We start from the raw sequence: 22,351 nt of genomic DNA, 5'->3' as shown, positions 1-22,351 counted from the left end.
GGGGGGGGGGGGAAGGAAGCACGCGGTGCGGCTTAAAGAGCCGATCGAGGCAGGCAGTCAGCGAGAGAGGGTGTAGTAGTAGGCAGGCAGGCAGTCAGTCAGTCAGTCAGTGAGTCTAGAGTGTAGGTAGGTATAGCAGGGGAGGTGGGGCGAGCGTGGGGTGGGGGAGGGGGATGGGCGGGGTGACGTCGTCGATGGCGTCGAAGCTGGCGTTCTTCCCGCCGCAGCCGGCGTCGTACGAGGTGGCGAGGGATGCGGAGACGGGGCTGGTGACGCTGAGCCGGTTCCCCCACCGGGAGAACGTGGAGGTGCTCCGCCTCCCCACCCGCCGCGGCAACCACATCGTCGCCCTCCACGTCCGCAACCCCTTCGCCGCCTCCACCCTCCTCTACTCCCACGGCAACGCCGCCGACCTCGGCCACATGTACGACCTCTTCCTCGAGCTCAGCATCCACCTCCGCGTCAACGTCCTCGGGTACGCCAACAATTAATCCCCCACCCCACTTCATCTCTTTCTTTCCCTCTTCTTCTTCTTTTTCTTTTTCTTTTTCTTTTTCTTTTTCTTTCCGGGGATTTGGGGTTTCTTCTTCGTCTTCTTCTTCTTCTTCTTAATTGGGCGGAAATTTGCAATCCTTTTGCTGCTTCAATGATTTCTGTTTTGCTAGATTGGAGCTTCTTTTTTTTTTTTCTTTTCATTCCCATTTTTCAAGTTTGATTGCGAAATGCCTATCGTTAATCAATTCTGCGGCCAAGATTGCGGAGAAACCGCAACTGGGTTTTTTTTTTGTGAATCTCTAGCTCAAGTTTGATCCCTGAGAGGCTTTTTTTTTTTTTTAAAAAAATTTTATTGTCAATTTTTTTTCTGATAGGAGAAAGTTTGAGAGTTGAAGCTTGGTTCTTATGGATTTGTTCTTTTTTTTTTTTTTTCTTTTTTCCTTTTTGTGGCGTCCACCTATGCCTCTGATCTAATGGGTTTTTGTCGAGTATAATGATTAATAAAAGCACTATATTCTCCGAGCTTAAGCTCTAATAAGATGGCGGAGAGGTCTTTACTTCTTCATAAGAGGCTTAAGATTTTAGAGGAACAAGGTTTTGTTTCACAGTTTTGATACTCCCACAATGTAGAAGCGGACGGCGGATTTGGTCATTTCGTGCCTATATCTGTTAAGAGAAAAACGATTCTGTCCATCATAGCAATTGATCTGTTATTTTGGTCATTTCGTGCTTTATGAGCACCATTTAATATCTGGTGGCTCTGCTCCTTTTTCTCGTCCTGGTAAATAGATCTCGCCGGGTTTTGATTTTCGGAGTGCTGGTTCATTTTTTTAGTGTTACCAATATTATTATTATTATTATTATTTTCTGTCTATGCTGTGTGTAATTCACGATATGAAACATTTTACCTACTTTGGTTAGGCTGATCAATCACTAGTCTCTTTTGCTTTTTGATATCTCCATTTCCAGAGTCTGTAATATAAGGAATCAATTGCTTTGCATTATTGCGCAAGGCAGCATCCGAGAAAGATACCAAACCTTTTGAGATGCAGAGCTGGCGTATGGTGGTTTTTGTATTGGTTAAGTTTAGGCGATTGAATCTTTAGTCAGGCTGCACAAGTTTCATGCAAATATACATATCTTTAACCTGCTATAGAACTGTACGTAATCGCGTGAGGCCCTTAATCTCGTATTCTGCGGGAACTTTATACCAAATTTGCTTTTGCTAGTGCAGTTCTTAAGTGTTTTCATGTAGGTGTGCTACAGACAAGTGTTAATTATAAAACTTCAAAGCTGATTGATTTGTAATGAGAAGCGAACTTATCCTTCTCTACTACACCTGTTTATTTATTTTTGTATAGGCATAGTTTGCGTTTGTGTGATTGGGCCTCATGCAAGTTGTGGAGAAAGTGAGCTCTTGGGGGCTTTATTTGCACTCTGCATTCTAGGAATACTTGTAGGGTGTCTTTCTAAGAATCGCAGCATTAAATCTTGCAGATCTGAATTTTTCTTGTGAATTCCATATTTTGAGCCCTGGCTCTTTTTTGATCGAACGTGTAATTCCTAGTTGGGCATGCTTTCTGAAAGGAAAGTTGCCAGTTTATTCATGTTGCGGTCTCTCCATATTAGATCACATATAGCTATATACAAAGGCTCATNGTACCCCTACTATATATATATATATATATATATATATATATATATATATATATATATATATATATATATATATATATATATATATATATAATGTGAAGAGTATGGAATTCATGATCATTTAAAAAGAAGAGGAAATCAGGAAAAACAAAATAAAGAAGTAAAATATTGTGAGGACACACAGATGAATGAAGCTAGCAGCATTGGGTTCCGGTTTCAAAAAAAGTATGTTAACCATGAGATCGAGTTGATAGAACTTGATTAAAAACTGTAAAAATCTTGAGGACCATAGGAAGCAAGACAGAGTCGACATTTAAAGCACTGAGAATCAAATCAATTTCACCATCAACTTTTTCGATTCAGTAGTGTAACAGAGCTTTTAAATAGTTTCATCAACTCATACCATTTTGACAGCTTCTCCCTGTTGGTACTCTTCTTTTTTGTTGAAAATGATTAGCAGTGAGATCGTCCACCTATTTTTAAATTTTTAAATATCCATTACATTAAGATAACCTTAACTCTTTTTACTTTGATGTTCAGTAATTTGCAAGTAAGCTTGTACTTCATAAGTGATTGATAATGCTTTTATTAATAGTTTCCTAATAAAGTATTCACGTACATTCTCTCAAATCGAAAATCTTAAGTCTTTACAAGTTAACATCCATGCATACTGGAAAACATTTGCCTATAAAGCATGTTTAAAATGCTTTCTCCTCAAATGGAAGAAAAATGAAGCATCTCATTCCCCTAGAGAGGTGAGGAGGATAGTAGGCACTAGGCAGAACCAAACCCTAACAACGTAGTTGAACGTGTTTTAGGGCAATGAGCCAATGACCATATTCTGCATCCTAGAAACGGGTACTGAAAAGCTTCTTGCATGCCTACTTAGCTGATGACCTCAAGCAAGATTTGAGCCTTTTGGTTTTTGGTAGGGCCTTTGAGTTTACAGTTTACTAGTTTTGGTAGTTTGTAATAGGCTTCAATGAGTTTTCTGCGAATTTAGCATTCTTTAAGTGAATCTTATCGAATAGTTACGCTTGTTTCGAGCTAAAACTCTGGAAACTATAACAAAATGCATTTGTCATATTTTATTTTTTAAAACAGAAACATATAAGGAAGTTATAATGTACGATTATTCATTCATTTGTCTCTTAGGAATTCATATCGGAAGGTTACTGTAATGATAAGCACTAGCCAATGAAATAAACCATTCCTCAAAACTTACGGAGAGGCTATCTGTTTATAGAGTACATCATTATTATTCTTAGTTTAATTAAATCTCTTTAGCATGGAAAGAAGAGTCCAAAGAAAATAGAGATGTCTAAATCATGAAAGCTAGCTGAGTAGCGCCATGAGGAGTCCTCAATTGGCTGATTGTTGTATCTATGTCATCAGTTTGCGACAAGCACCAGAACACCATGCAAACAGCAGATCTGTCCTGATATAGTCATGTAGTCTTGCTTTGCGACTAATCATATACCCCATGCACACGTGCAGACACGTAGATTTGGTGCATGCTTTGTCCTCGAAGGTTCTTGATGATGTTATGTGGTGTGTCTGAAACGCTTTGTTCTCACAACAAGCACTTCCTTTGTAGATGTTGAATCTATACTGTCAAAAAGAAAGTGTGTCATCAATTCATCATTGATCTTGACTCTTTAGAATTTATATCTGAATACTTTATTGCTTAGATATACCTCATCATAATGCTTCAAAATGATTGAGATGTATGATCGCAATTCTACAGTCTTGGATGGTTCTTAGGCTCTAATTGTAGTGAACTTCAACACATTGTTTAAGTTAATGGATTTTCTTTTATGATGATTCTGTAACTGGTGCCTTTCATATTTGTAGCCTCCGTATCTGCTTGTAAAAGGTTACCAAGCATTCGGGGAGAGAGTGAATAATGCTAGATCGAAGGCCAATACATTCTAAGATCTTTCATTCATGCGATATGAGTTGTACACATTCATAGAAAGAAAAGGATGTTGAAGTTGATTCACTTGTGCAAACCCGCAAGCTTCTGCACATGGGAGTGAACTTTGCGGCAAACAAGTCGATCCTATGTAATTAGGTCATTCTACATCTGGCACAAAAACCGGTACACATTATGAATTTTAGGAGTTTGATATATACTTTTAAGTAGGGTTTTAGAATATAGTAAGATAAACAGGAGGCTATGCAAGTTCAAAGATGTGTGACATTCCCTATAATGCTAGTCCTAGGAAGAAGCCGGGAGTAGCATATAAATTAATATTCTTTTATTTGAAATTTAGTATGAGTCATTATTGTTTAGCAAGCAGTTTGTTAATTGATACTATTTAAATTAATCTCTTCCTATTTAATCAAAGATATATGCAAATTAAGAGGGCTTTAATTATTTGATTAAGCTGTGGTGGGGAGCAACATGCCAATGCCGTATCAGTTAAGAGGCTTTAATTATCTTTATTTCATGCTCAATTTGGCCCAGAATGTCTCCCTAGCAATTAAGAGAATTGTTTAGCGGCTTGAAAACATGAATTACTTTCTTAAGAGGTTGAATTTTCTAAATATGGCTAGCTTTTTCATAATTTGCATTAATCTTATTCGTGCACATCGATATCATGCAGCTTGAATTAAACAATTGGACGTAGGTGACTCTGTATTAAGTTCTCTGCAAGATCAGATATTAGCCTGTATGGGCAGCCTTTCTTCATAAGCGTAGCTAATACCATTTAACAGGTGACATTGAATTTGTATATTTTTCTTTTCCTGTTGTCCTATGTACTATCATGACTATGGTGACTATCATTTTTTCTGCCCATACTTCATCTGGACTCTCATAAAAGATAGAACATTGTTGTGCAGAAGGCTTATGCTAATGTAGGTAGTAGAGGAAGAAAGCATAGGCAGCGGTACCGTTCTTATCAGTAAGTTGCCTCTGTGAACTAAGCCTGTCATACTAGCACAATTAGGGAAGGCCTTTGCCGTCGCACATAACGTTATATCTCTTGGCAAATATAACAGTTGATGGCAAATATAACAGTTGATGGAGATGTCAATTTATAGCATATTTATCTCCCTGTCATCCTTATTTTCTACGGACATGCAAAAAATCTAAGAGGTTTCTGAAAAAGATGACTGTAAATTCTGATGACTATGTGAACTGAAAAAGATGACTGTAAATTCTGATGACTATGTGAATTAATGGCCTTTCTTGGCAGCTTTGAAACATGCATAAGTTGTGATGTTCAGTGTGGAAGTGTTGTTATTATGATGAACATTTTGACAGTAGTGAGCAATTATATTTGTGGTAGATTTTGCGGGGATCATCATAATGAGGCAAAAAATAACCAGAGAAACCTGGCAAGGTTTGGCAAAGGACAATGTGGAGTATTATGGGGAGAAAGGCTTTTGTTAAGATAAATGAATTATAATTGGAATTAGGAGCTGCTTTGGGGAAGCTTCTCTTGATTAGAGACAATCGGGATTTGTTGAAGCTGCTATAATATGCGGAGTTTTAAATTATAGTTATTGCTACTGAATGGATGCATGTTCATAAACTTCTATTTTCTTTATGCTAGAGATATTTTTGGCAAAAGCAAAGAAACTGCAACTTAAACTAGTGGACTTGGCTCACAAAGTTTGCAACTTGTTGGATAATGGATATCGTACTACTGAATTTCTGTTTTTCATGAAGTTAGGGTTAGCCAGTTTAACTTTTTTGTCAATGTGATATATCGAGATCCTATATATAGTTTTTGGTTCATGGATGTATGGACAGATGATTGTTATAAAATCAGTTCATATGCTAGTGGATTTCGAAGCTTCTTTCAGTTATAAGAGCAGCATATAATATTGCGTTCCCATGAGAGTTAAATTTCACACACTATTTGCATTCCCATGAGAGTTAAGTTCCACATGCTATGGCTTGTAACAATGTCAGCTAGTATTTACGACAAAAGCTTTTTGTGCAACTTGTGTAATAATTATGAGAAACAATAAGCAATAAAACACCAATGTCATAGGAGATGATTGAGGCATTGCCCCTATTTCTCATCCACGAGTTTTGTTGGTCTTCAGTCTCTAATGATTGGTTTGAAAAATGATTGATTTGAAAAGAAATTGCTTATGCCCTTACAGCTTTCTATTAACTTTAGGAAACTTTAGGAATGTACATTGCTTATGCCTTATGTAAACTTGCAGGTATGACTATTCTGGATATGGCCAGTCATCTGGAAAGGTTTGTTTCCTTTTGACCTATCAATGCAGCTATTTTAAATCGTCATGTGATTGATCGGACATAGCTTGTTGCAGTAAACTAAGAGTTTTTTTATTTTGTTTTCAGCCAAGTGAACAGAACACATATGCTGATATAGAAGCCGCTTACAAATGCCTAATAGAGCATTTTGGTGCCAAGGAAGAGGAGATTATCCTATATGGTCAATCTGTTGGAAGTGGACCCACTATAGACCTGGCAAGCCGCCTGCCTAATTTACGAGCTGTTGTTTTGCATAGTCCTATATTGTCAGGCTTGAGGGTTATGTATCCTGTGAAACGTACATACTGGTTTGACATCTACAAGGTTAGTACTCTTTCATATCTACACTTGATATATATTTTTTTTTGGCAGTTTATGATTTTCCTAACTTCGGCTTTTTCTTCTTTGCTTGTTGTTCTTTCAGAATATCGACAAGATCCCTCTAGTAAATTGTCCCGTGCTGATAATCCATGTAAGTATCGATGTCTTCACATTGAGCATTCAAATTTATATGATAGCTTGATTTTATTGTAACGCAAAATGGTTATTAAAAGTCCAGTCAAAAAGGAATTACTTCTTTTTCGGCTTACAAAATGCTTAGATATAATTAATCTTAAGATTACAAACTGCAAGGATCCGAAAGTCTGTTTAAATTTATAAAATTTGTTTCCAATATATTGGGCTTAAGTAAACTGAGGGGTTGTTTTGACAGATGCCCTCCCTCTTGATATTTTTCTACTCTTTCCTTGTAAGGGAAACTTGTCTTTCGATTGCATGGTAAGATAATTTGTAATATGAAACTTACATTAAATCTCTCTTTCCTAAGTGTTAAAATTGACTTGTAATAAACTTTCACTTGGACAACCTCTTGCTATAATCTGCTTAGGCTGATGGCCCTTTTGTGCCTCATGTTGGTCTTCCTGATGAATGTTAAGTCTAAATTATGGTCGACAAGCCTACGAGATCATTCTAAATCAAGAAGATGTGGTCTATAATTAGATTACCTTGACTTGATATGAAACTGCCCTAGACATTGGAAACTACTCAACAAAATGCGTCATTAAACTGGCCTTGAAGTAGTAGTCCACGATAGGGTGGCTATGCACAATTTATTGCAAGTAGAAGCTACTCTGAAAGCGCATATAATAAAGATAGGGTCCTCTTATGAAACCTGTAAGGCTGGATAGCAGGTAATCTCTCTTATTGGTCATAAAATAGAGCTCATGCAGACGGAATAACCCTCTAAAACTCCTGTATTAAAATGTTAAAGTGAAGCAGGAAGTATGTTGAAACATTAAAGCCAAAGGGGGGATACTTCATCTCTGCCATGTTTTTAGATTTGCCCAATGGTGAAATGAAACAGAGTACAATGCAAATACACTCTCTAAACTAGTACATAGGAACCTATCCCCAAAGAAAACGCTTACCCTATCCAATAAGATTTAAATTAGTTTTTACTATGTGACCTTCTACTAAATAAAATTATAACTGTTGGGCCAATTCGGTGCGGACAGCTGGCAAGCCGGGACTACGTCCATGACCCATGTCAAAATGGTGGACCGGGAGTATATAAAACGCGCCAAAAGATATGAGCCGCGTCTATTCAAAAAACGTAGCAACCGCAAGCGGTTATGAGCAGTTCCAATCGGCCGAAGGTGGTCCTACAAATCAGGAGATAGTGGCCGATCGTGCATTGACGATAACTAAACGCAAGGGCAACTTTATAAATAGGCATGCGGCACCCTAAAAAAAGGGTCTTCGCCCCTGCGCACAAAAGACCACCTTTATTTTTCTGCATCTTTCTATTCCCGCATTTACTGCTTTCCTTAGGAGTAGTTCCTGTAATTTTCCATACTCGGAGTCTGTCTGCCCTACGGGCATCACTCCCCTGTTCCCATACTTGGAGTCTGTCTGCCCTACGGGCATCACTCCCCTGTTTGTGTACTTTTTCCTTTTGCTATTAAATAGAAAGTCATCTTCGGCTCTTCCTGCCGATCAGATCACAAGTTGTTTGGCCATTCGGCTCGTCTCTTAGTCGAATTCTGGGCTTCCCCTCTCCATTCGGCTCATCCTGCCGAAGCGAATTTACTGCGGAGGTTTTCGAACCCGGCTGATTCGATCCCTCATCGGCCTAATCGCTTGATCCTCTGTAGGCGCATACTTCGAGGGTCATAATCCGCAGCCGTCTCGCATCCCGACGATCTTCCCGAGGAGAATTATTGACTGGGTCAAGGGTCGGGACATTCGGCATGCAACAATTTTTTGGCACGCCCGGTGGGACCATCTTTTCAAGTAAATTTGCATTCTATTTAAAACATGGCTGACGATAACGCCATGAATCTCCGTAATCGGGCTATTCCCAGAAATTCTGGGAGTGAACAGTCCAGTAATTCGGAGAATAACGTAGAGCGCCAAGCGGTTTTACCTGCTGAGGGTTAGACTAGTGGTCAATCTGACCAACAGGAGCCTAGTTTGACCCAAGCGCTTGGTCAAATGACTCGGGTCCTACAAACTTTGGACCAGAATAGTCACGCAAGTACCGTACGACTGGATGCCGTTTTGGCCGCAATCACGGCCTCTAACGAGAACATAGCCCGAATAGGGCAATTGTTAGCTAGAAATGAACAGCCGATAGTAGGCCTACAAGTGCCTGCGATAACGCCGGTGTTACAAAATCCAGTAACGCTGGTGGTTGGTCAGCCCCAATACCAGGGGGCACAGTATCAAGCGGCTTATAAACCGGTTGTTGGTAACGCCGGTCAACAGCCGGAAGTGGCTTGGGGGTTACCTCCACCCCCTCCAGTTGCAGCCTACCAGCTCCAAAATGTAGGGGCTAGGGGGCAGGTTTTGAATGGGCAAGGGATTAATCCCTTAGCACAAAATCTCGGTGCACAACAACCACTGAACCCGGTACCAGCGCAAGCTCCTCTCCAAGGAATTAACAATGAGATATATGCGCAAATAGAAGAGGCCATCCGAAACACTTTCGGAGTAGGCACAAGGCCGGCAATGCGGCCTATATTTAGATCACCATATCCTGCTAATATAGATGTAGAACATCCATATCCGGCAAACTGGAAGATGCCGAAATTTGACAAATTTTCTGGCGTTGAGACCGAGAATACGGTCGAACACGTCGCTCGATTCACAGCCCAATGCCGCGAAGCAGCGGCAGATCCTTTTCTAAAATTGAGATTATTCAATACTTCACTAACCAAGACTGCCTTCACTTGGTGCACGAGTCTACCCGCTAATTCTGTCCGAGACGGACGAATTAGAGGGTAAATTTCATGAGCAATTCTATAGAACCGAACCGGAGCTGTCGGTTGCGGATTTGGCTCAATTTAGACAAAAAACAGGAGAATCGGTTGATGAATATTTGAACCGGTTCAAGACGGCTCGAAGCCGATGTTTTGGAAGGATGTCGGAATCAGAATTTGCCAAAATGGCATTTAACGGCATGCATTTTAAAATTAAAGATCATTTTGAAGATAAGTTCTTTCCAAATCTTTTTGATTTGGGAGTTCGAGTTGCTCAATACGAGCAATTTCGAAAAGGGAATAATGAAGATCGGCCTAGATGGAGCCGAAACCAGGATTGGGGTAAAGGGAAAGAGAAAAATATTTCTTTCTTTGAAGAAACCTCGGCTCATGAAGAGCGGAATTCATCTGAAGAGGCCGAAATCTGTGCTGCCGAGATGGTAAGAAACAGTCAATTGTACAAATGTGCTTTGCTGAAACCTGCAAAATCAAGAGAAGCAAAGGCACAAATATCAGCATTTAGTTATTCATTTGACATAACAAAGACCGATCTTATTTTCGATCGGTTGTTAAAGGATGGACGAATTAAACTACAGGAAGGTCAAACTATACCTCCTGTAGAAGAACTGAAACACAGAAGATACTGCAAATGGCACCATTCATGGAGCCATAAAACTAGCGAATGTATTGCCTTTAAGAGGCAAATTCAAAAAGAGATAAATGAGGGTCGGCTGATCTTTGCCGACCAAGAAAATAAAGATATGGAAATTGATAAGAATCCTTTTCCATCACAGGTCAACGCCGTGAACATGAAAGGGAAAGGAAAAGCGACTGCGAAAAGGCAGATACAAGAAGAAATAGAGGAGGGTCGGCTCATATTGTCTGACCAAGAAAACGAAAATAAAATAATTAACAAAAGTTCATTTCCATTTCAGGTCAATATGGTGAATATTAAAGGAAAAGAAGTTTTGGACAAGGAGACCGCTGACAACGTGGCCAATGCCAAGAAACACCTTCGGCTATGCATTAGGGGCAAGGTCGAAATGACGAATAAAGACTGGGAAGTCATCGTGAATGCCAAGAAAAGGGGGAACGAATGGAATGAGCTGATGGCGTTCCCTGAGGATTGGGATGACATTCCTGATGGCGAAGACCAAGAAGAAGAAGGCTCGGATGCAGCCTCTAATGATACTGAACCAGAAGTAGATTCGGTTCAACGCAAGAAAGATATGCTCATGCAGAAGATTCTGCATGATTACTACAACAACAGGCGTGGAGAACGTTATGGCCGATGGGACTACCAGGATAGACCATTCGGCTCAAAGCAAAGGTTCTCGGGATATCGGCCACACTGGCAACAGCAAGTCAGGCCGAGACCAGAACCGGAATTTGAAGGAATGACCGAGAGGGATATAGAATTCCTCGGTCGGAGGCTAGTCAACGAACTCGGCATTCAGCCTTGGCCGAGACCATGGGAAAGAAGAGAAATTCTAAAAAATCATTTAAGAACAGTAAAAGTACCGGCAAACGTGCCAGTGGATGAATGGCACGAAGTCGAAGTTAAATCATCGGCCAGATGGCAGGGGCTGATGTTAACAAAAATCCAAAAGCGTCGGCAGCAGAGGATGCAAGCCGAGGCACGTCAACATTATGAAGAGGCGAAAGGGATGAGGCTCAATGTATGGAGATGCCTAGATGAGCAGCCATACCCTTTTCATCCGATGAGGAATGACCATGAGGCAGGTGGCTCATCGCCTGCCCTACAGTTGAAGTCAAGAATAGAACGGCCAGCTGACGCCGAGTTAGAAGAGAAAATGACCAGGAGGGAGTTAGAAAATAAAATAGCTTCCCTCGAGACGATGATCAAGAGAGAAAAGTGGCCTCCGAAAGAGGAGGTCCGTATGGAGAGTGACTCCTCAGCCGAAACGGCCAAGGAGTCAGAAGAAAAGAAACAAAGAGTCAAAGGAAAATCGGCTGACGAATCACCGGCCGAGGTGAATATGGTGTACGCTTTGCCTCAATCCTTCAAAGCAGAATTCGTTGAGTACGAGGAATTCAGAGAAGAAGAAGAAAATGGGCTTACCGTAGCCCAATTGCAGCTAGAGGATGTTCGACAGGCCGATGCGGTGGTTTTTGGGAAACCATCGGCCATGCAGAAGAGGTTCATCAGACCTCTCTTTATAAAAGCTTTAATAGAAGGCCGGCCGGTAGGCCGAGTTATGGTAGACGGCGGCGCTACGGTCAATGTGATGCCTACTTTTTTCAAGAAGTTGGGCAAGGATGAAGATGAATTGAAGCCCACCGATTCAATTATGACCGATTTTACAGGAAACGGTCAACAAGCTCGAGGAGTGCTCACCACCGAACTCCCGGTAGGTTCGAAAACTCTAAAAACTGCGTTTTTCGTAGTGGATGCAGATAGCCACTACAATTTGCTTTTGGGAAGAGATTGGATACACTCAAATGAGTGTGTACCCTCTACACTCCACGGGAAGTTGTTCCAGTGGATAGGAGATAAGGTGGAAGAAGTCAGGGCCGAAGGACGGCCTCAATTGATAGACGTCAACATGGAGGACATCGGCCACACCAATTGGGCCGATGCTGATCCGGATCAGATTTCATTTGTGAGAGTGACGGTGGAGGGGATTCAATTAATTCTCTCCAAAGATATCAATGCTATGGTGGCTGAAGAGGAGCCACCTAAATGGTTAAAATGGAGTCCCAAAAATCGAGAATAGAGGCTGGACATAAGCCTCTACAAGACGAGCCGATCAACAAGATCGGCTATGGAGATGATTCGGCTGCTATAGCCGATGTGATAGCATCCGACAATTCGGCCAATTAGTCCGAAGAAGCCATAAAGGATTCGGCTCATAAAGCCGAAGAAAAAAGCCAAATGAAATCGGTCTTTGAGACTGATGATTCATATGAGATGAATAGGCAAACAGCGGAAATGAAGCTAGAAGAATCGCCTATTACAGCCGGCGAAAAAAGGCTGGAGACCCAGGATTTGTTGATAGAAGTAAACCTGGGGTCCTATGAAGACAACAAGCCGACGTTTATAAGTTCCAAGCTGTCGGCTCAGCAACAGGAAGAATTGAAGAAATTGTTGAAGGAATACAAGGACTGCTTCGCTTGGAGCTATGAAGAAATGCCAGGTCTAAGCCGAGAGATCGTAGAACATCGGCTGTCCATCAAAAAAGGGTTCAAGCCTTTTAGACAACCGGCTTGTAGGTTTGAGCCGAGTATTGTACTTCAAATTAAAAATGAAATTGAAAATCTTTTAAAGGCCGGATTTATTAGAGCGGCCCGTTATGTTGATTGGGTGTCTAATATAGTTCCAGTGCGTAAAAAGAATGGCAAACTTAGAGTTTGTATTGATTTTAGGAATTTGAATTTAGCTACACCTAAAGACGAATATCCAATGCCAATAGCCGATATGTTAGTAGATTCGGCTGCAGGTAATGAGATACTGTCCTTTATGGATGGACATGCTGGTTATAACCAAATTTACATTGCTGAGGGAGACATGGCTAAAATGTCTTTTAGATGCCCCGGTTCAATTGGAACATTTGAATGGGTTGTTATGCCGTTCGGCTTAAAAAATGCCGGAGCTACTTACCAGAGAGCAATGAATTTTATTTTTCACGATCTAATCGGCAAAAAGTTGGAAGTATATATCGATGATATAGTTGTAAAATCCCAATCACAAGCCGAGCATTGGAGCGATTTGAAACTCGCCTTTGAGAGAATGAGAAAATATAATTTAAAAATGAATCCTTTGAAATGCGCTTTTGGAGTTTCTGCAGGAAACTTTTTGGGATTTTTAGTGCATAAAAAAGGAATCGAAATTGATAAAAATAAGGCGAGAGCAATACTAGAATTACCGCCACCCAAATACAAAAAGGAGCTACAAAGTTTGCTGGGAAAGATTAATTATCTTCGGCGGTTTATATCTAACTTAGCCGGAAGGATCGGGGTTTTCACTCCATTACTTCGGCTGAAAGATAAAGAAGAATTCATTTGGACGGAGGAACAGCAGGAGGCATTCGAAAATATAAAAAGATACTTATCAAATCCTCCAGTATTGGTACCTCCGAAGACAAATCAGCCGATGAAATTATATATATCGGCTGTAGAAGAAAATTTGGGATGCTTGTTAGCTCAAGAAAATGAAGAAAAGGAAGAACAAGCCATTTATTATCTAAGCCGACGTTTTTTAGATACTGTAAAAAGGTATTCGGCTATTGAAAAGGTATCTTTGGCTTTATATTATTCATGTGCGAAATTAAGATATTATATTTACCAACTGAAGTATCGGTAATATGTAAAACCGACTTGGTAAAATATATGTTATCTAAACCAGTATTAAGGGGGCGGATTGGAAAGTGGATATTAGCTTTATCTGAGTTTTCTCTTAATTATGTTCCTGCCAAAGCTGTTAAAGGTCAGGCTATAGCCGACTTTCTGGCTGAGTACCCATGTGTAGAGATTGAGGAGCCGAAACAGAGTTTAATCGGCTGTCAGCCTTGGGTGTTGTATTTTGATGGTTCAAAAACAACCAAATCTGCAGGAGCAGGGATAGTAATACAATCTCCTGAATGTTATGTTTGTCAATTTGCATTTGAATTAGATTTCGGCTGTTCTAACAACCAAGCCGAATATGAGGCCTTGATAATCGGCCTCCAATATTGCAAGAATTGAAAGCAAAATCAATCAAAGTCATCAGTGATTCACAGTTGGTAATCAAGCAGGTTAACGGAGAATACCGATGTGAGAATCCAAATTTGCAAAATTACTTGAAGAAGACAATAGAACTATTATGCAATTTCGGAGAAGCCGAATTTGAACATTTGAGCAGATATGAAAATGAAAAGGCAAATTCCTAATAGTAGCCATCGGATTATTTTACTTAGTGGGTGGAAGCTAAACCTATTCGTTGTTACTCAAAAGGAAATTGCGATTTAATGTAGAAGACCATATAATTCATCGCTTTGGAATTCCGGAGACAGTCACAATCGATCAGTGGAACAATGTTCACAGAGGACAGTGCCGTTCGGCTTCTATCCGAGTCTCCGAAAGATAATTGCTTCATTCTTCGCCTTATATGAGCCCAGGCAATGGAGCAGTAGAGGTAGCGAAATATAAATAATTATCACCTTCATGAACAGCGACATTTGAAAATACCCGACGAAAGTGGAAATGAAAAACTTTCGCGAATAATTGTGGGCACGCCGGCACTTAAGTGAAAACGCAACAGGGAATGAACCCGTTTCAGTTAGTTTACGGTATGGGCCTGTAATTCAGCCGAAATAATCAGTTCCTTCTTTAGGATAGAAAAATAAAAAGATTGTCGGCTGGATGAAGTATAGTAGTCTAATGATGGACAAAACAGAAGAAGTAATGTGATACTCAGCTGATAGCTTTAGACAATATACAAGCATACCAAAGCCGAGTGCGTAGCGCATACAATAAGACAAAGTTCGATCAATAGACAGCTTGTGTCGGTGACTTTATACTTCGGCTGATTTTCAATCCGGTCAAAAGATCGAATGATATGGAAAATGGTCCCAAAATGGGAAGAGACATTTCAGATAGCGCGAATCAAAAAAGGATAACGCATATTATTTACAAAGCAGAGATGTGTCAGAAAATGAAAAACCAATCAACGGAAAATATTTAAAGAGATATTACCCATCCATGTGGGAGAATAATTAAAATCAGAGTTAGAATATTACAAGTCGAATCAGGACAATAAGTCTTTGAGTTGATTCCATTCGGCTATGAGATTGGCTTGGGCAGTCTCAGCAGCTTTCCTTCGGCGCTTCATCAAAGGATGGACTTTGTAAAGTTGAGAAAGCTCCTCTTTAAGCCTTATCCCTTCTTCCTTTTTGGACTTCAGTAGATCTTTTAGTTGAAGTCGGCGCTCAGAGGTTTGTGCGAGAGTAGATTCGGCTGCGACTAACTCTTCTTTAAGAGTAGAAATCCGTTGTTGTAGAGCCGATTCTTGATCAGCCAATTCCTTATCTTCTTGATGCACTTCAGTAGGCGGAGCTGCTATATCAGGGATATTCTTTTTAAAATGATCAACATGATGAAAATGTTGATCTAAAGCTACAAGTTCGGCGCCCAAAGATCGCTGCCGAGCCAAAAAAGATGAAAGTTGAAGTGATAAGGTTGCTACAAAACATTTTATGCTGGGAGTAATATCTGATTGATCGGCCAAGTCAAGTAAAAGGGCATATAGCCGATCAAATTGTTCTGGATTTTGAGCTAGACCAGGAATACCAATGCTATACATTTTAAGGCATTCATCGAACTTATTCTGGGTGTCTGATGAAATGGCAATGGTCGAAGAATCATCCCCTTCATTGGAGCTCGGGCTTGAAATAAAAAAAGAATGAAGAATCGCAGATAAAGGATCATCAGCAATAGGGGAAGAAACTCCCTGGGGCGAGCGGGGAGAAATAGTGCTGGTGTCTTCGGAAGTTCGCCGAGAGGTATGTTTATTTGTTCATCCCCTGTAGTTGATGTCGGGGTAGGAGCAGAAAGAGGTGATGCAACCTCACTGGGTAACGGCGTCGTGCCCGCCGTTTCAACAGATTTCTTCTTTTCCATCCCTCTCTTTTTCTCGAGACGAGCTTCCCTGCGAAGCTGCCGTTCCATCTGCATCTTCGAATAATGAGGAAAAGGAGCTCTTTCAGGAGAGGACTGTGAGCGAGTTAAAAGAAAAAGATAAATAGATGAAGAAATATAAAATTTGCTTGCTGACAACGAACTGGACGTACCCCGATATCAATTGTTTCGGTCGGGACACAGCTTGGTTCCGTAGCTGAGGAAGGCACAACAGTTTTCTCTAATGGAATAGTAGCCGAAGGCATGTCTTCGGTTCTTGTTGTTGAAATTGAGGCTGAAGGCACATCTTCGGCTGTGCCTTCTAAATTGTCAGCCGAAGGAGCACCTTCGGCTTGTCGAAATTGCCGCTTGGCAACTGATTTACGCCGTTTCGAAATCGGCGGAGGAGTAACTTGTACAGTCTCAGTCGGTCTCTTATTTGAAGTTGGAACCGATGAAGGAGTGGGCATAGACTGACAATGAAAATAAAATGAGTATTACAAACATCAAAATAGAAAGAACAGAGGAGGAGCAGATTAGAAAACATTACAGAGGAAGGAGGTGGAGTTTCAGCAGCCTCTTCCGATTTTTCGTCTGATATGGATGGCTCGGCAGGACCCTCCGATTGAGTCTTACTTGGGAAAGGAGCTACAAATGAAAAAACAAATGAGGAGCAGTAATAATAAGCAGGAAGTCATTTTCAAAAGGAATAGCGTACTGAGAGGATGACGAGTCTTGCGATGTGCACACGAGATGATGGGAGCAAAGGTTTTCTTGAGGAAGATATCCCAATTTACAGCATAGCGAAAACCTAATACTCCGGTTTGATTGGTCCTGAAGCTGACCAATTTGAAAAATCGCCGCAGACGGTTTCCCATAGCCGAAATCTGATCGGCGTCAGCTATGCTCTTGGTAGGCGGGCGATGAGTGGCAGTATTAGCCGTGAAAAATTTGGCTGGAGCAGGAATGGCCTGTGTAAAACCAAATTGGCGCGCCACAAACTGTGGAGAGTAAACCTCGGTACTGGGTAATAACTTCGAGCGTGATTTTAAGCCGATGTGCAAGTCCCGAGGAGCCAAAAAAGAATACCAAACATCAGAATACTCGCCAGCACGAGAAGAGGCGAGTTCACCCTGAAGTGATTCATATCTGGCCAAAAACCAAGGGGGGCCAGTGACTCGATCAGCAAAAGGAGACCAATAAATAAGAAAGTTAGGCTCGAATCATAAAATACAGAAAAATAAGTGAGGAAGTCCAGAGGATGCCCAGGTGTAAATGGTGGTGGACAGCCGAGAGCAAGTCCATAGGAGTCAAAGCGAGCAGCCGAGCTCAAATCTAAAGGTTCTCAGCACAGCCTACTGAAATAAATTTGCAAAAACATCTGCAAAAACCAAAAAACGCCGCAACCCGAGCTAATGGTGACATCATTGTCATTGGGTGACGGCCTAATAGAGTTAAAAATTTCTCTGTAAACAAAAGCAAGAAAATAGGGCCCCAAGGCCAATTTATCGCCGTCAGATAAACCAACGGCGATAGAAACAAAATCTCGGTTAATTTTCTGCGAACGAGTGCAGAAAAGATTATGACATAACCAGTACAGAAGGAATGCCGTATGTTCCTTCTTAGTGACCGGAGCAGGAGATTCACCTGCAAATTTACGAAGAAATTTAGAGTAGGCCAAATCATTGAGATCAAGATTGACCTCAAAATCGGATACACCATCAGGGTTATAAGCCAGGAAAAGGGTGACACCATGAGGACGTAGGCCAACAATGGCGGTGACATCAAAAAGAGTTGGGGTGAGAGGGCCGCCTCTAAAAAGAAAAATGTTAGAAACAGGGGACCGGAAACAAAGGGCGGAAGCCAAAAGAAGGAAATCAGCTGAAGGAGATTTTCGGGATAGCTGGATGGCTTCATAGATGCCAGTTTCTCGCCATAAATCGCCGTGAGTGGCTTGTACACGATCCAACCAAGCCAAATAGGCGTCTGAGGTACTAGGCCAGGTTCGAAGACTTCTTCCCGTCGAAGCCGAAGGATACCATGAATAAAGATGAATATTTTCAGCCATCAAAGGAAGACCTTCATTAGAAAACGGGAAATCATCGGCAGATGGGTCTGCGGTAAATGAGGGACCCAAGATAAACCTGGCAGGGTCTGAATCAAGATATGGCCTAAGCAGAGTATAGTCCAATGAAGGACGAGTAGGCAATGGCGGAAGAGGCGCCATTCTTCGAAGCAAAAGAAAATGAAGAAGACGCCAAAAGAAGCGAAAGAAGAGTCTCCTGGAAAACGAAGAAGAAATAAAAAAGACAAAAAGGTAAAAGTTTGGTAATAGGAGAGACAAAAAGGTAAAAGCTTGGAGAAGAAGAAAGGCCTTAGAGTCGAACCGTCAGATCGAAGCGAGTTTCGAGGTCGGCTTTAATGATGATTAAACGGCGGTAATTAAGATGACCTAATTAATGCCGCGTATGAGACAAAAGCAGAGAATGTGATCAAGGCCATAAAAAAGAGAATTAGTGGCCAAAATTAAACCGTACAAAAGATTGTGTTACGGATTGTTGCAGATTATGTCAGAGAATTTGAATTTGATTGAACCGAGGAAGACGCTTCGGATCGCACTTATTTTCAAAGGATAAGACGAAAAGTATACTAAGGGTTCGAAAGATAACGCCAGCTACCGAAGCATCGCTTCGAAAGCTGCCGAGGGGGCAATTGTTCGGCCAATTCGGTGCGGACAGCTGGCAAGCCGGGACTACATCCATGACCCATGTCAAAATGGTGGACCGGGAGTATATAATACGCGCCAGAAGATATGAGCCGCGTCTGTTCAAAAAACGTAGCAACCGCAAGCAGTTATGAGCAGTTCCAATCGGCCGAAGGTGGTCCTACAAATCATGAGATAGTGGCCGATCGTGCATTGATGATAACTAAATTGCAAGGGCAACTTTATAAATAGGCATGCGGCACCCTAAAAGAAGGGTCTTCGCCCCTGCGCACAAAAGACCACCTTTATTTTTCTGCATCTTTCAATTCCCGCATTTACTGCTTTCCTTAGGAGTAGTTCCTGTAATTTTCCATACTCGGAGTCTGTCTGCCCTACGGGCATCACTCCTCTGTTCCCATACTTGGAGTCTGTCTGCCCTCTGGCCATCACTCCCCTGTTTGTGTATTTTTTTCTTTTGCTATTAATAGAAAGTCATCTTCGGCTCTTCCTGCCGATCAGATCACAAGTTGTTTGGCCATTCGGCTCGTCTCTTAGTCGAATTCTGGGCTTCCCCTCTCCATTCGGCTCATCCTGCCGAAGCGAATTTACTGCGGAGGTTTTCGAACCCGGCTGATTCGATCCCTCATCGGCCTAATCGCTTGATCCTCTGTGGGCGCATACTTCGAGGGTCATAATCCGCAGCCGTCTCGCATCCTGACGATCTTTTCGAGGAGAATTATTGACCGGATCAAGGGTCGGGACATTCGGCACGCAACAATAACAATCATAATGTAAGTTCTGGAGTTGAATTTTTTGTGGGGAGTCTTTATGCGGACACCCACACACGCCGATAAACTTAAACTTTTTATGTTTCTAGAATCGGAATGGAGTCATTTGGATGGTTACAAGCGCTAAGGATGCAAGTACATGACAGCTGCCATACAAGACGTTTACCATACAAGACGTTTCCCTATTTGAAACTTCAAGGTATCATGCTAATAAGTAGTGCTGTACTCAGTCTTAATGGTCGTCTCTCCTTTCATTCGTGAGGTTTACAATCTTAGGCGATCAACATATGTTAAATGTTTAGTATTAGTAGTTTGATGTGAATAAGTTGATATGGTCATTCAGATTAGTTGTTTCATCAGCATACAAGCTTATGCTCCCGATACATGTTGGTTAAGTATAGGGATGTCAATGGGTATGGATACCCGAAATTTTATCCGAACCCGAACCCGAATGAAACGGATATATCCGATGGATATGGATATGGATTCGGATATGGATATAAAAAATAGAAATCCGACGGATATGGATTCGGATATGGATTTTGATTGTACCCGACCCGAACCCGAACCCGAACCCGAACCCGGCCTGAACCCGACCCGAACCCGAATTTATTTTGTATTATATATAATATATATAAAAAAATTTGATGTTATATTTGAATTTGTATTTTAAAAATTTAGATTTAATTTAATATATTTTGAAATATTGAAAAAAGAAATAATTGTTTCCGGTCAAATTTTCGGGTTCGGGTTCGGTTTCGGGTTTCGGATTTTTGGTCGGGTTCGGGTTTGGATATGGATTTTTAAAATCCATTGGGTTCGGGTTCGGGTTCGGGTCTCGGGTTTGGAGTTGGGTTTGGATTCGGGTTTTTTAAAATCCGCCCCGAATCCAACCCGTTGACATCTCTAGTTAAGTATTAGCATTTTGTATCTCAGTAGATTGCTATGTTCATCTGCGTGAGTTGTTTCATTAACATGCAGTTACTAGATTTTCTGGAAATGTTCTGTCGTGTTCAGAATTCAAAATAATGTGTTGAATCACTAAAAGCAGCGCCACTTTCAAATTTAGTAAAATTTAGTGTTTGCATCATGCATTATGCGCCTAGTTGGAGGCTTTCTAGGTTCATTCGGCTCTCTCTCTCTTTCTTTCCTTCTGTTTTTTGTTTTATTTTTGTTTTTCCTCCTTTTGCTTAATTTGTTCTGTCACTTGGTAAGACACTTTGTTATTCTCTTCTACAGGGAACAACAGATGAAGTTGTGGATTGGTCTCACGGAAAGCAGCTTTGGGAACTCTGTAGGGAGAAATATGAGCCCCTATGGCTTAAAGGAGGAAAACACTGCAATTTAGAGCTCTTCCCGGATTACCTCAAACATCTCAAGAAGTTTATATTCACTGTCGAGAAATCACCTTCCACTAGAAATGATTGGAGGAAAAGCAATGACCAGTTTGAGCCTTCTCGGAAAAGCACCGACCGTTTTTTTGAACCGGCGAGAAAGAGCACAGACCGAAGAGACAAATCAAGGTCTAGCATAGACAAGTTGAGAACTAATGAGTACAGATACAGCAATGTGGAGAAGTCAGATAAGCTTAGGGTCTCATTTGACCACTTCGATAAGTCTAGGAGGAGCGTGGACTGCCTCGAGAGATCGAGAAGGAACACCGATCAGCTGGACAGAGGAAGGAAGAGCGTCGACAGGTTGGACAGAATATGGGCTGGGTGAAATACCTTCAACTTCACTACTTTGTAAAATTCTATATACATGGGCTTGGTTGTGTTTGGAAAATTATTTGTGCATTAATTTGTGTTCTCCGATCATGGACTATGCTTTTGTGGAGCTTCCATAACAGTTTGTTGACATGGTGAAAAAGGGGGGAAAAAAAGGAAGAAGCGAAATCAATGACAAATTGTACCATTATTACAGTTGTATGACAGTATCTTGCCAAAAAAAACCATCAGGTTTATTTATATTGGATTTGTTTGTTTTCATTGGTTTTTGACTATCCTTCTGTTTTTATGTCGTTCCCCGAGATCGACAATCGGGCCTGCTCGGACATGTGCGATAGACCTGCCAAACGGATGAGAGGCTTTTTTCTATCAGCTTGAAGCGGAATCACATTCCAACTTGTACAATCATAACACAATATACACAATATTAATACATGCAATAACAATTTACACAATATTAGTACATGCAATACCAGAGTATAGTTATTACTTTAAAACATTCAACTTTAAACAACTTTAAAGTTTACAATTACGAAAATTATCTCATACAAATTGAGCTACATTCGAGTTTACATATTTTGATTCCAAAATTATAGGAAATTGAAATTTCAAATTCGAGAAATTAATATTTAAAATTTAAAATTTAAATATTAATTTGAATTTCTAAGTTCAAATAGGAAATTGGAAAGAGGACCGAGTATTTCGCTAAAAGGACTCATTTCCGACTAAATGAAATCACCACTTTAATGTCCAACAGTGCTGGAAGTTGTAGTGAAGTCCGTTTCGAATTCTGTGAGGCTAAAGCGTTGTGTTAAGCGAAATTCAAAAAGTGGTCAATTAGGGAAATTGAGCTTTTACCGAAAAGA

The 22,351-nt window shown here is 40.9% G+C and overlaps 1 protein-coding gene across 1 annotated transcript; it reads left to right on the top strand.

Annotated features, from left to right (window-relative positions):
• Positions 7 to 21,725, top strand: LOC109726492 (protein ABHD17B-like). Its single transcript, XM_020256104.1, has 5 exons — positions 7 to 475; positions 6,337 to 6,373; positions 6,479 to 6,715; positions 6,816 to 6,863; positions 20,998 to 21,725. Exons 1-5 carry the CDS (start codon positions 174 to 176, stop codon positions 21,478 to 21,480), a joined length of 1,107 nt encoding a protein of 368 aa, XP_020111693.1. The 5' UTR covers positions 7 to 173; the 3' UTR covers positions 21,481 to 21,725.

The sequence above is a fragment of the Ananas comosus genome, linkage group 21 (genome assembly GCF_001540865.1).
Source record: "Ananas comosus cultivar F153 linkage group 21, ASM154086v1, whole genome shotgun sequence".
Classification (NCBI taxonomy): Eukaryota; Viridiplantae; Streptophyta; class Magnoliopsida; order Poales; family Bromeliaceae; genus Ananas; species Ananas comosus.
This window is presented reverse-complemented; position numbering and strand designations above follow the sequence as displayed.